The following is a 14,941-nucleotide window of genomic DNA, read 5'->3' as shown; positions in this document are numbered from 1 at the left end:
ATAAAAACAACCCAAATGCCCAACAACTAATGATAAATAAAACATGGTATGTCCATAAATGAAATAGTATTTGGCAATAAGAAGGAACGAAGTACTGATACATGCTATAATACAGATGAAACTTGAAAACATTACACTAAAACAAAGAAGCCAGATATACAGGGAAACATACTATATTGCATGTATATGAAATACCCAGAATAGGCAAATCCATAGACAAAACAGATTAATTGTTGCCAGGGATTGGAGGTGCATGGCTCAGAGACTGTTAATGGGGGAAGGGTTACTTTGGGGAGGGAGTGATGAAAATATTACAGAATTAGAAAGTGATGATGGTTGCATCACTCTGTGAATATGCTAAAAAGCAATGAATCATGCACTTTTAAAGAGTAGATTTTATGTTATGTGAATTACATCTGAATAAAGCTGTTTAAAAAATAACAAATCTATAGTAGAAACTTTTTTAAAGTAAAACCTGAACTAGGATAAAGAAGCAAAGTAACATTTGAACAGGAGAAGAAAGTAGGGAAACCATTCCAAATAAATAGAATAGCATGACCTGGGGCTCAAATGTGGAAATATACACGGCACGTTCAAGGAATAAATTATTATAGTATGTTTGTATGTGTAAGTAATGTTGAATAATGCTAGTGTTTCTACAGATAGGAAACGACAATAAATGTGGACAGGGCAATACTGGACTTAGAGAGATCTGAACTGTAGACTGAACCTATCTAATGAAATTCTAATACATGCTAATTATTATTCCTAAATAAAATAAGGAAGCCAAGGACATACACTTTTTGATTTTATATAGACATAGGTAAGATTAAACCACCTGACCTGCCTCTTGAGAAACCTATATGCAGGTCAGGAAGCAACAGTTAGAACTGGACATGGAACAACAGACTGGTTCCAAATAGGAAAAGGAGTACGTCAAGGCTGTATATTGTCACCCTGCTTCTTTAACTTCTATGCAGAGTACATCATGAGAAATGCTGGGCTGGAAGAAGCACAAGCTGGAATCAAGATTCCTGGGAGAAATATCAATCACCTCAGATATGCAGATGACACCACCCTTATGGCAGAAAGTGAAGAGGAACTAAAAAGCCTCTGATGAAAGTGAAAAAAGAGAGTGAAAAAGTTGGCTTAAAGCTCAACATTCAGAAAAAGAAGATCACGGCATCTGGTCCCATCACTTCATGGGGAATAGATGGGGAAACAGTGGAAACAGTGCCAGACTTTATTGTTTTGGGCTCCAAAATCACTGCAGATGGTGACTGCAGCCATGAAATTAAAAGATGCTTACTCCTTGGAAGGAAAGGTATGACCAACCTAGATAGCATATTGAAAAGAGACATTACTTTGCCAACAAAGGTCGTCAAGGCTATGGTTTCTCCAGCGGTCATGTATGGATGTGAAAGTTGGACTGTGAAGAAAGCTGAGCGCTGAAGGATTGATGCTTTTGCACTGTGGTGTTAGAGAAGACTCTTGAGAGTCTCTTAGACTGCAAGGAGATCCAGCCAGTCCATCCTAAAGGAGATCAGTCTTGGGTGTTCATTGGAAAGTCTGATGCTAAAGCTGAAACTCCAATACTTTGGCCACCTCATGCGAAGAGCTGACTCACTGGAAGACTCTGATGCTGGGAGGGATTGGGGGCAGGAGGAGAAGGGGACGACAGAGGATGAGATCACCAACTCGATGGACATGAGTTTGGGTGAACTCTGGGAGTTGGTGATGGACAGAGAGGCCTGGCATGCTGCGATTCATGGGGTCGCAAAGAGTCAGATGCGACTGAGCGACTGAATTGAAGATTAAAAATAACTGAACAACTTGTAAGATGCTTTCTATTCTGTGGGTTAAAAACCAAGTATCAAGTAAGACACTGAACAAATGACTTAACTTTCTATAGTAAACTTACCAGATCTTCAGGAGTTGCCCGATGAACTGTCAGATCAGTCACAGTGTTCTGCAAAAAAAAAAAAGATGAACTTTCTTTAAAAAGCCAAAGGTTTCTTACAAAATAGTACTACATGCTGGATTTTAATGGCTGAAAATGGATTCAAAGTCCTGAAACCAAAGAGTCTTTGAGAATTAAATTCTCAACTTAAAGATTAACATGGATTATTTTTAGTTGTCTTAAAGAAAATAACAGACTATTAAGTGTTTCATAGAAATTAAGCACTAAATTCAACAAGCAGGCATCCATCATATTAAAACAAAAAATAAAACAGGGTAGCATGTAATTCAAAATAAGTTAGTTTAACTAAAGTTGTAGTTTTCAAACTATATTCCATTGAACAAGGCAACACTAGATTCCTAAAAGATAAAGTGTGATCAAGAGAGGTTCAATTTGTGTACATGCCAACACTTTAAGCATAGATCCTATCATAACAAGAGATGAATTTTGAGGGTACTGTGTAACTTCATAAGTTATGAAAGGTCAGAGAGGCCTGGCATGCTGTAGTCCATGGGGCGGCAAACAGTCAGACACGATTTAGCAACTCAACAACAATATAACTTCATAAAATGTGAGAACAGTCATTCAAGTAAAAAGGCAACAAAACGACATGGCAGGGCTTCCACAATGCACAATTCCAGGAGGCTCCGTCAATATCCTAGGCCATGCAAACAGTGCCCCTTGGCATTGTGCAGTGCACAGCCTGCACAGCTCCGAGTAGCAGCCCCACCATTTGGCCCTTTCCAAAATGACTTCAGTCATTGTGTTTGGTAAGGCAGGAAACGAAGCAACGTAGAGTTTTAATTCCAAGACAAATATAAAGAACTGAGTCTAGTGAAAAACTTCTGATATACTCTAAGACCTTACTTTTGGGCCACAGGTAATATTTAGCTCAAGTCTTTTATATACTAAAGCCATTATCCTTTCATACTGATTTAGTAAAATACAAGGTACAATGATAAGATCATGAGAATTATTTTTAATAACTGTAATAAAAATTCAGGTATATAGTGAAAGCCTCTTGATGAAACTGAAAGAGTGAAAAAAGTTGGCTTAAAGCTCAACATTCAGAAAACTAAGATCATGGCATCTGGTCCCATCACTTCATGGGGAATAGATGGGGAAACAGTGGAAACAGTGTCAGACTTTATTTTTGGGGGCTCCAAAATCACTGCAGATGGTGACTGCAGCCATGAAATTAAAAGACACTTACTCCTTGGAAGGAAAGTTATGACCAACCTAGATAGCATAGTAAAAAGCAGAGATATTACTTTGCCAACAAAGGTCCATCTAGTCAAGGCTATGGTTTTTCCAGTGGTCATGTATGGATGTGAGAGTTGGAGTATAAAGAAAGCTGAGCATCGAAGAATTGATGCTTTTGAACCATGGTGTTAGAGAAGACTCTTGAGAGTCCCTTGGACTGCAAGGAGATCCAACCAGTCCATCCTAAAGGGAATCAGTCCTGAATGTTCATTAGAAGGACTGATGTTAAAGCTGGTACTTTGGCCACCTCATGCAAAGAGCTGACTCATTGGAAAAGACCCTGATGCTGGGAGGGATTGGGGACAGGAGGAGAAGAGGACGACAGAGGATGGGATGGCTGGATGGCATCACCAACTAGATGGACATGACTTTGAGTGAACTCCAGGAGTTGGTGATGGACAGGGAGGCCTGGCGTGCTGCAATTCATGGGATCGCAGAGTCGGACACGACTGAGTGACTGAACTGTACTGAACTGAGTGGTATGCTTAGAAATATTTTTATGGGAGAAAATATAATTTCATTAATACTAATATTGCTTAAAACTACATTTGACTCTTGAACAGTATAAGGTTTTTTTAAATTTATTTTTAATTGGAGGATAATTGCTTTACAATGTTTTGTTGGTTTTTGCCATTTATCAACATGAATCAGCCACAGGAATACATACGTCCCCTCCCTCTTGAACCTCCCGCCTACCTCCCACCCCCTCCTACCTCTCTAGGTTGTCAGAGCACCAGGTTGAGCTCCTTCTGTCATACAGCAAATTCCCACTGGCTGTCTATTTTACATGCGGTAACGTGTATATTTCAATGCTCCTCTCTCAGCTCGTCCAACCCTCTCCTTCCCCCACTGTGTCCACAAGTCCATTCTCTACGTCTGCATCTCTACTGCTGCCCTACAAGTAGGTTCATCAGTACCATTTTTCTATATTATGTATATATATATATATGTTAATATACGTATTTGTTTTTCTCTTTCTTACTTCACTCTGTGTAACAGGCTCTAGGTTCATCCACCTCACTAGAACTGACTCAAATTCATTCCTTTTTATGGCTGAATAATATTCCATTGTATATGTGTGAACAACATGAGTTTCAACTATACAGGTCCACTTATAAATGTGGATTTTTTTTTCAATAAATACATACTGAAGTGCTACAAGATCCGCATTTGGTTGCACCCATGGATGCAGAACCACAGATCTGGAGGGCCAAATGTAACATTAAATGTGGATTTTCAACTGTGCACAGGGTCAGTGCCCTTAACCCCATGTTGTTCAAGGATCAACAGTATTTTCTTCTGAAATTGCCTTTAAATCGAATTTACAAGCTATTTCAGAAAACGTCTCAATATTTTCATCACAACAGTTTTATTCAGTTCATCTCTCCTCTCTCATTTACCATTCACACCAAAAGACCCATAACTACTTTCAAGTTCAGTCTACCTTCAAAAAACAAAGTTTCTTTCAGTACTGGAGATAATACAAAGTAAATGAGGAAGGTTCTGAATGCAATTGCAAATGATGGCTTCTAATTATACTTTGAGCAACAGCAGCCTACCAAATTACATATGGAACTTCCCAAAGTACCCACTCTGAAGGGGACAGCTTTACATTATCTATGCTATTTTTTCCTTTTTAATCAGTTTCATTACCTTAGAGTCACATCCTTCTACTATTTTACACCAGATGACAACAAAGCAATATAAACAAAGAGAAATCCATCTCTCCCACTTTCTAAGGCTGTCAGTTTTCCCAGCAGATGTGGCTAGAGTGATTGGCTACAACCCAGAATATTCTAATTCTGAAAGAATCCCTAAGATGCATACTAGTCCCTGACCAGTCACTTTCCACAACAGAAAGTAAAGGCAGCTAAAGTCTCATGTCTAAATCAAAGAACCAGGCTCCAAAAGAGAAAATCCCCTTGATAATACCACATGGTACTCAGGGTAGAAGTCAGGGATCATGCCTCAGATACCTGAGGCTTGTCTTGTATCTTATGAGAACCTTTGTACTGAAACTGACAAGTCTCTGGAAGTGAGCAAAAAAGAATTTGATAATAGAGCAAGGACTACCCACTTTTTTCAGTCAAAAATACCAATCTCATGATTATGGTATCACGGGTTGCTACAGGCAAATCTAAAATATGTTCCAAAAAATTTCACACTTCAGGCTAACTAGAGTTGCCTTAAAACAGTGACATAAGTTAGCTAAGAGTTGCCTTAAAGCAGTGAGTTCTCAAAGTGGAGGTAGCGGGACTTTTTAAAAACATACTCCCCACTCCTTTAAGATTTCAGTTCTTCAAAGGAGGTGGAAGTTATAGCCTCAACACATGTATCCTTTAAAAACTCCCCAAAGGCATCTGCTCTTCCCTCTAAGACCTAGGCTATCACATGCCCAGAGACACATTCCACTGTATTGCATGCTAACCCCATTCAGAGGACCGTCCTGAGAGCCTAGGGCCATGCCATTGTGTCTGTTCCTTCCATGTAATGTTATGTGTGTTAGTCATGCAGTCGTGTCTGACTCTTGTGACCCCATGGACTGTAGCCCACCAGACGCCTCTGTCCATGGAACTCCCCAGGCAAGAATACTGAGTGGATTGCCATTTCCTTCTCCAGGGGATCTTCCCAACCCAGGGATAGAACCCAGGTCTCCCACACTGCGGGCAGACTCTTTACCAACTGAGCCACCAGGGAAAACTGCATATTATTATTCCTAGACTTACATCCCATTCTTGCTTCACAGATGTTTTCTTCTTTACTTTCAGTGTTTTCCTTCCTCCTCCACGGGGACCATAACGGTTCACTCGGACAAATGACATCTAGGAGTAATAATCATATCAATTTTTTAAAATACATGAAAAGCTAATAATTAATCATCACCAGAGAGGGAAAATTATATCTAGGAAAATAAATTTTTAAATATCAGAAGACATATTTAAGCATAATGAAAGGAACAGGCTACCAAAAGCCTTGACTCATTCCCTTCACAGTTATTAGAATGCTGACACTGATAACTATGATAAAAGTCATATATGTTATGTTATCATATGATAACTACGATAGCAAGGCAACAAACTAAATATATGTGACTAATAAAGAACTCCAGGAATGCAGCAGTTACAATCTAAAGCAGAGATTTAGAACAAGTCATAAGCTTTGTCGCCCATTACACAAATTCTCAATGAATAGAGGAAATGTCAGTTCCACGTGAACAATATAAATGTACGAGAAGGAGAATAAGAGATAGCTGGGGTTCGTTTTGAAGCATCTAACACTCAGAATCACTACTAGACACATGTGTATTTACCTTAAAATAGAGACACGTGTACCCCAATGTTCATCGCAGCACTGTTTATAATATCCAGGACATGGAAGCAACCTAGATGTCCGTCAGCAGATGAATGGATAAGAAAGCTGTGGTACATATACACAATGGAGTATTACTCAGCCATTAAAAAGAGTACATTTGAATCAGTTCTAATGAGGTAGATGAAACTGGAGCCTATTATACAGAGTTAAGTAAGCCAGAAAGAAAAACACCAATACAGTATCCTAATGCATATATATGGAATTTAGAAAGATGGTAATGATAACCCTGTATGCAAGACAGCAAAAGAGATACAGATGTATAGAACAGTCTTTGGAGTCTGGGAGAAGGTGAGGGTGGGATGTTCTGGAAGAATGGCATTGAAACATATATAATACCATATAAGAAACGAATTGCCAGTCCAGGTTCAATGCAGGATACAGGATGCTTGGGGCTGGTGCACTGGGATGACCCAGAGGGATGGTATAGGGAGGGAGGTGGGAGGGGGGTTCAGGATGGGGAACACGTGTACACCCGTGATAGATGCATGTTGATGTATGGCAAAACCAATACAATGTTATAATTGGCCTCCAATTAAAATAAATAAATTTAAATTAAGAAAAAAAGATTTTTAAAAATTGCAAAAAAAAAATAAAGGTGGCTAAATTTTAGAGAATGAGTTATGATACCATCTCTAATACATTTTTCACATAATACTAAATGGGTGTCATTATTGATACTAAGCTAGAATCTGAAAACTGCCAACAGTTGCTTGCCACTCTTAAAATAGCAATGCTAAGGGCACTAGACTAAACATACAAAATTAGAAAAAGACTCACACTGCCTGAACACTAGGATTGGAGAACACATACACGATTTTTAAAAAGCAATAGATATACATGACTCCTATCCCAGAACTTCTTTACACACCTGAAAAATTACAAAACTTTTCAGCTGACCCCGTTACGCCAAATGATCCTAAAACAAAGACTCGAATATTTTTCTTAAAGACCTCTTTTTAAAAAAATCATTTAGTGTACTGTGATAAAGATGACTAAATCCAAGTATTTCTCAAGAGTTGGCCCATACTGTTAGCAACCACATTCACTTTTTTTAAAAAAATTGGGGTACAGTGCTTTACAAAGCTGTACAAAGAAGTGAATTAGCTTCTTATATACATATATCCCATCAATTCACTCTTTAAACATGATATCTATTTTCAGAGTGTACAATCCAGCAAAGGAGATGAATCACATACAAGTTAGAGAATAACATCAAGTATTACTATAGTGATAGTGATGCTGACAGTGGTGGTGGTAATAATGATGGAATTAGCTGCTGACCACTTTCCATAAAGTGAAGTGAAGTGAAGTCGCTCAGTCGTGTCCGACTCTTTTCAACCCCATGGACTGTAGCCCACCAGGCTCCTCCCTCCATGGGATTCTCCAGGCAAGAGTACTGGAGTGGGTTGCCATTTCCTTCTCCAGGGGATCTTCCTGACCCAGGGATCGAACCCGGGTCTCCAGCATTCCAGGCAGATGCTTTAACCTCTGAGCCACCAGGGAAGCCCCAAAGCTAGGGAGTATCCTAAACTGTTTACATATATCATTGCCTTTAATCCTAACACTAATCCCATTAAGTATTTTCTCATTTTACAGATGAGAAAACTAAGAGATAAAGAGTTAATTGATTATGAAGGTCACACAGTAAATGTCAGAGCCATATATGTCATTTTAAAAGGTATGGAATGGAACAGAACCAAGAGACCAAAACGAAACTATACTCTTCGGTCAGTTTATATTCAACAAGAGTGCCAAGAATCAATTCAATGGGAAAAGAACAGTCTTTTTAATTAATGGACAACTGGATATTTATATGAAAAAGAATGAAGTAAGACTGCCTACCTCACAACAAGCATAAAAACTAACTTAAAATGAATCACAGACTTAAGTGGAAGAGCAAAAAGTACAAAATTCCTAGAAAAATAACATAAGCATAAATCTTCATAAACCTTGGAAGAAGCAATGGTTTCTCAGAAATGACACTAAAAGCACAAGCACCCAAAGGAAAAATAAACTGGACTCCACCAAAACCAAAAATTTTTGTGCTCCAAAGGATACAAGAAAGTGAAAAGACAACCAAAAGAATGGGAGAAAACATTTGCAAATCATACATCTAATAAGTAACTTGTAGACTGGGAAGATCCCCTGGAGAAGGGAATGGCAACCCACTCCAATATTCTTGCCTGGGAAATCCCATGGACAGAGGGGCCTGACTGGTTTCAGTTCCTGAGGTTGCAAAGAATCGGACACAACTTTAGTGACTAATCCAGAATACATAAAGAACTCAAAACTCAACAACAAAAAATCCGATTTTAAAATGGCTAAGGGATTTGACTAGATAATTCTCCAAAGAACATACTGCTGCTGCTACTGCTAAGTTACTTCAGTCGTGTCTGACTCTGTGCGACCCCATAGACGGCAGCCCACTAGGCTCCTCTGTCTCTGGGATTCTCCAGGCAAGAACACTGGAGTGGGTTGCCATTTCCTTCTCCAATCCATGAAAGTGAAAAGCGAAAGTGAAGTCGCTCAGTCGTGTCCGACTCTTAGCGACCCCATGGACTGCAGCCTACCAGGCTCCTCCGTCCATGGGATTTTCCAGGCAAGAGTACTAGAGTGGGGTTTCTCCGAAAGAACATACTACAAATGGCCAATAAACATGCCAAAGATGTTTAAGACCACCAGTCATTAAATACAAATCAAAACCATGAGATGCTTACTACCTCACACCCACCAAGATAGTTATAATCAAAAGATGTAAATAACAAGTTTTGACAAGAATGTGCAGAAACTGCAATTCCCATATATCACTAGTGGGAATGTAAAATGGTATAACCACTTTGGATAATAGTTTGGCAATTCCTAAAAATGTTAAAACACAGACTTATCACATGACTCAGCAATTCAAGTCCTAGCTACATACCCAAAAGAACTGAAAACTTATGTTCACACAAAAACTTGTATGTATATATAACAACATTATTCTTAATAGACAAAAAGTGGAGACATCCCAAATAACCACTAACTGAGGAAGGGATAAATAAAATATTGTGTATCCATACTATATAATATCAATTAGCAATAATAAGGTATGAACTACTGATACATGCTACAACTTGGCTATGCTAAGAGAAAGAAGCCAATATATGACCAAAGGTCACATATTATATGATTCCATTTACACAAAATGTTCAGGATAAACAAGTCCATAGAGACATGTGATAGATTAGTGGATATGGGGTTTCTTTTGGCGGGGATGAAAATGTCCTAGAATTAGTTGTGATGGTTTCAAAACTCCTATCAATGTACTAAAAAAACTTAAGCTGTACACTTTAAAGGGCTAAATTTTATGGTATGTGACATATCTCAATAAAGCTGCTATAAAAATATGGAAAACATCTAATAGTTGTTCAAAAACCGTTTCTAATGTATTTTACTCTTTAGCCACTTAGATCTTCAATTTACTCTGCAAAAACAAAGAGGAATCACAAAATGTCAGTAATCTATATGATGAACTACGTACTCATTAAAATTATATTATGAAGAATGTAGGGAAATACATAGAAAGTTCAGTGTGAAAACTATAATACAGAAACATACATAGTATATTCTCAATGATGTTAATATACATACATTATTGATAAAGCACTTACTCGACTGCAAGGAGATCAAACCAGTCAATCCTAAAGGAAATCAATCCTGAATATTCATTAGAAGGACTGATGCTGAAACTGAAACTCCAACACTTTGGCCACCTGATGCAAAGAACTGACTCATTGGAAAAGACCCTGATGCTGGGAAAGATTGATGGCAGGAGAAGAAGGAGACAACAGAGGATGAGATGGTTGGATGATATCACCGACTCAATGGACAGGAGTTTGCGTAAGCTCCAGGAGTTGGTGATGGACAGGGAAGCCTGGAATGCTGCAGTCCATGGGGTTGCAGAGTCAGACACAACTGAGTGACTAAACTGTGCTAAACAATTCACATTTAATCCCACAACCCAATGAGAGTAGTGCCGTAAGATACACTAGAGCTCAGTAGCTAAGAGTATAGTGTAAAACCAGACTGTGTGGGTTCACATCCCAGCTTTGCCACTAGCTGTAAATGCATAAGGTGCTTAGAACCCCTGCCTAGAATATACTGAGTTCTATTTAAGGATTAATGATGATGATGTCAGCAACAATGTTTAACCCCCATTCCCCAACAAGAAAAGCAGGGGTTTTGAGATATTACTCTAAGGCACACAAATAATAATGGACAGAGCTGGGAGTGACACTCAAAACCAGATCTAATTATAATGATGTACCTTTTAGAAAACATTACTAAAACTGAGTTATCTCTGGTTGGCTCGGTATTTTCTAAGCTTTCTACAATGAACCTATGTTACTCTTAAAATAATTTATTTCAAGTTATATTATTTAAAATGCTATATTTATTCAGAGGCTGAAATTCCACCAGACTCAATTCTGAAAAACCATCCTTGAATCCGAAGTATTCAAAGGTTTATGAGCAATCAAAGGGCCCATATACTTGTTTCTTTAGTGAGGCTGTCAATATAATATCAAAATTTGAGTATTTTTTATCATAGCTATTTGTACACTACTGGTGACTTCTGATGGTCACCATTGGATACAACATATTTAAATATAAGAGCTTTTCTTAGGCAAAGAGATATAGAAATTAATATAAGTAATAGATTAAATGCCTGAGTATTAGTTGTGTAAATGAGAACAGTTAAACAATTTTAGCATAAGAAAATGTTACATCCAAAGAAACCATATTCAGGTAACAAACAAATACAGTGGTAAATGAAGGTAGTACATGCTATGGTCTGAATGTGTTTCCCCAAAATTCATATGTTGAATCCTAGCCCCTAAAGGTGTAAACAGGTGGGGCCTTTGGGAGGTAGGGCCTTTGGGAGGCAGAGCCCTCAAGACTGGGATTAGTGCTCTTAGAAAAGAGACTTTTATAAGTTACTCTTGTATTTCCATGTTTATCTTTGAAAATTTCAAATATGTTTTGTTATACACAGAATCACATATTTGGTCCACCTTTGAGCATAGTCCCAAAGTCTAGAATATTCCTACTGCAAATAAACAAATAAATATCTTAATAAATGTCTATGCAATTTAAAAAAAGTTCTCCAAAGAGATCCTTAGTCCCTTACACCTTGTGAGGATACAGCAAGAAGGGGCTTGCTATGAATCACGAAGAGGACCCTCAACAGAATATGGCCATTCTCACGCCTTGATCTTGGACTTCCCAGACTCCAGAACTATGCAAAATAAATTCCTGTTACTTATAAGCTACTCAGTCTGCTTTTGTTAGAGCAGCCTGAATGGACTAAGACAGTATATACTAGTGCCTCATTTTTCCACTTCAATTTAGCCTAGCAAAGCAGGCTGTGATCACTCTAAGATGACTCCCAGTGAGCTGTGTGTGTGCTTGGTCGCTCAGTCATATCCAGCTCTTTGCAACCCCATGGACTGTGGCCTGCCAGGCTCCTCTGTCCATGGAATTTCCCAGGCAAGAAAACTGAAGTGGGTTGCCATTTCCTCCTCCTGACCCAGGGATTGAACCCGTGTCTCTTGTGTTCCTGAAGCCCCAACGAGTTGTGCCATTCTACAATTCCTTCCCCATGAGTTTGGGCAAGACCTATGACTAGCTTTTTGAGTCTGTTTTGCTTTTCCCTGTGACTTGTTTTACCCAACAAAATAAGGCAAATGTGGACATGTCATCCAGTGATTCTATTCTGTTATAAAAGTCTTTCTCCTGGAAAAAAGAACAAAAGAAATCTCTCCTGCTAGCCCTGAAGAAGCAAACTGCCACGCTGTGACACTTGATGAAAAAGGCATGTGTCAAGGAACTCCGAGAGCGGTGGGCAGCCTCCAGCAGGAAGTTGGTCAGAAGCTGAGAACTCACACAGCCCCAGAGAAATGAATCTGCCAACCTAAGGAAATGAGCCTAGAGCAGATTTTTCCCAAGCTGAGCCTCCAAACGAGAATGCAGACGCCAACAGTTTAATCACAGTACCCAGCTAAGCTATGGATACTGTGAGATAATAAATGTGTCCTGTTTTAAACCACTAAGCTTGTGATAATCTGCTATACAACATAGAAAATGTACATAATCGTGTATGGATATAAGAGTTGGACCATAAAGAAGGCTGAGCACTGAAGAACTGATGCTTTCAAACTGTGGTGCTGGAAAAGACTCTTGAGCAAAGAGATCAAACCAGTCAATCTGAAAGAAAATCAACCCTGAATATTCACTGGAAGGACTATGCTGAAGCTTCAATATTTTAGCCACCTGATGTGAAGAGCTGACTCACTGGAAAAGACTCTGATGCTGGGAAAGATTGAGGGCAGGAGGAGAAGGTGGGTAACAGAGGATGAGATGGTTGGATGGCATCATCCATTCAATGGACATGAGTCTGAGCAAACTCTGGGAGATAGTGAAGGACAGGGCAGCCTAGCATGCTGCAGTCCATGAGGTCGTAAAGAATCAGACACGACTGAGAGACTGAAAAACAACAGAAAATGAAAGCACTGGCCAACTCTAAAATCCAGCCTGTGAATGGTGAAGTTCCCCACAGTATAACGAAGCTGCTGCCCCACCTCTGACTTTCCCTTCACCAACCAACTTCACGAAGGAGAAGCCTGTTTCAGCACTTGGATTTACTAAGCCCCAGTTCACTTCAATCTTTTACAACACAGGAACTACTTATGTGCTGAAAAGTGTTCTCTTGAACATCATCAATAATTGACCAAGGATCAGACTTTGTGGTCTAAGAAAGGGATTCTGCGTCACTTACAGGTACCAGGTGTCATAAGGGAGCTATAGTTTACATGCTGAAACGTGAAACTACAGAGATAGGCTAATGGTTTACAGGGCTGACAAGTCAAATAATAAAATTAGCATAGAAATTAATTAAAATTAGCATAGAAAATCTGGGTTGGGTTTCTTTGGACAAAATCTAAAAACTAATAGCTTCCTAGTTGCTAAAATTATTGGTCCCTATTTCTCTGGCCTATTGGTTTTCTATTTCTCTGGCCCTTTCCATCTCTACGGACGCCCACTCCTGGAACCTTGCCCCTATTTTAGCTTCCATGACACACTTCCTCCTGGTTTCTCGCCTATTCTTTTCTCTTTTTCTTCACAGGCTCTGTAGGACCTCCTCATATTCTATGTAATCAAGGATCTTCACTCAGTTCTATGCCAGTCTTCTCTTCGTTCTATCGGACACCCTCTCTCAATGTCCAAGAATTGTTTTTGAGAGTCTACACATGCCAGGCCCTGGCTGGACACTGGAGACACAATAATAAATGAGTTTAATATGGTGTCAGTTGTCATAGAGCTTACTTTCTAGATCACCAAAGGGGAATTCACATCTTCCCTCAGCGATCTCACCTACACCCTTGAGCAAAGCTATCAGTGCACTGGGCACACAAAAGCACTGTGAAAATGAGTGTCAAAGAGTCACACCTTTCCTCAAACCCCTAATGCTTGTTTCTAACCTGGCTTCTGCGCACATCTCCCAAATATTTCAAATACAGTATGGCCAATATACAGCTCCCTACCAATCCCTAGTTCTTGATATATAACTGGCTTGGTCAGTAAATGTTGCTGAATAATGCTGAACTACAGAATTACTATCCTTCTAGTTGCTCCAGTTTAAAACCTTAGCATCACCTTCTTGTCTCAAAGCCAATCAGATACCAGAATCTATTCATTCTTTCCCTCCAGTATCTCTCTCATGTCCCCTCTTCATCTCTACCATGAATGCATTTTACAGGTTCTCATTATTTCTAATGGATTTTCCTTTCACACATTCTCTCACCCACTTCATCATCCATCTATTATTTTGAAAGCACCTGCCAAGAGCCAGGCAAGAGACAGAGGAAGCTGAATAACTGTGGACGCTCACAGAACTTAGCGTGTCAGAACACAGTTAAATGTGCAATTGCAATAAAAGGCTAATGTTGGAAGGAAATTCAGTATCAAAGAAATACCTAACTTGCTGTAAATAGTGAGAAAAGGCCACCTCCTCCAACTCCCCTAAAAATGTTTAAGCTGAGAGCAGAACTATGAATAATAGTTAGAAGTGGGGGAAAGAATGTTCCAGGTTGGGGGCGGGGGAGTGCATTTACAAAGGGTTTGAGAGGTTCTATTTGACTAACAAATATTTGAGAGGGTTAGAAAGAGGACAAAGAGAAAGGCAGAGGCCAGAACGTGGCCCTGAGCACCACAGCAATTTGAACACTATCCTAAAAACATACAGGAAACACTGAAAGGTTTTAAGCAGGGTCAATTATGATGGTATTTAGCCAACCCACTCTGGCTAGC

General features: G+C 39.2%; 1 protein-coding gene across 7 annotated transcripts in view; it reads right to left on the bottom strand.

Moving 5' to 3' along the window:
- The window catches only part of SPICE1 (spindle and centriole associated protein 1), a 76,572-nt gene that overhangs the window by 44,144 nt on the left and 17,487 nt on the right, over positions 1-14,941 (bottom strand). For 5 of the 7 annotated variants that reach the window (XM_040224034.1, XM_040224043.1, XM_040224056.1 and 2 more), the window contains exons 2-3: positions 5,950-6,045; positions 1,922-1,969 (exon numbers count right to left, since the gene is read on the bottom strand). In XM_040224034.1, coding sequence (XP_040079968.1) covers positions 1,922-1,969; positions 5,950-6,045 — 144 coding nt within the window. The remainder of the gene's footprint in view (positions 1-1,921; positions 1,970-5,949; positions 6,046-14,941) is intronic. The other 2 variants (XM_040224072.1, XM_040224082.1) reach the window with 1 other exon arrangement.

The sequence above is a fragment of the Oryx dammah genome, unplaced genomic scaffold (assembly GCF_014754425.2).
Source record: "Oryx dammah isolate SB20612 unplaced genomic scaffold, SCBI_Odam_1.1 HiC_scaffold_2, whole genome shotgun sequence".
NCBI lineage: Eukaryota > Metazoa > Chordata > Mammalia > Artiodactyla > Bovidae > Oryx > Oryx dammah.
The sequence above is the reverse complement of the archived record's forward strand: the minus strand, read 5'-3'. Positions and strand labels throughout refer to the sequence as shown.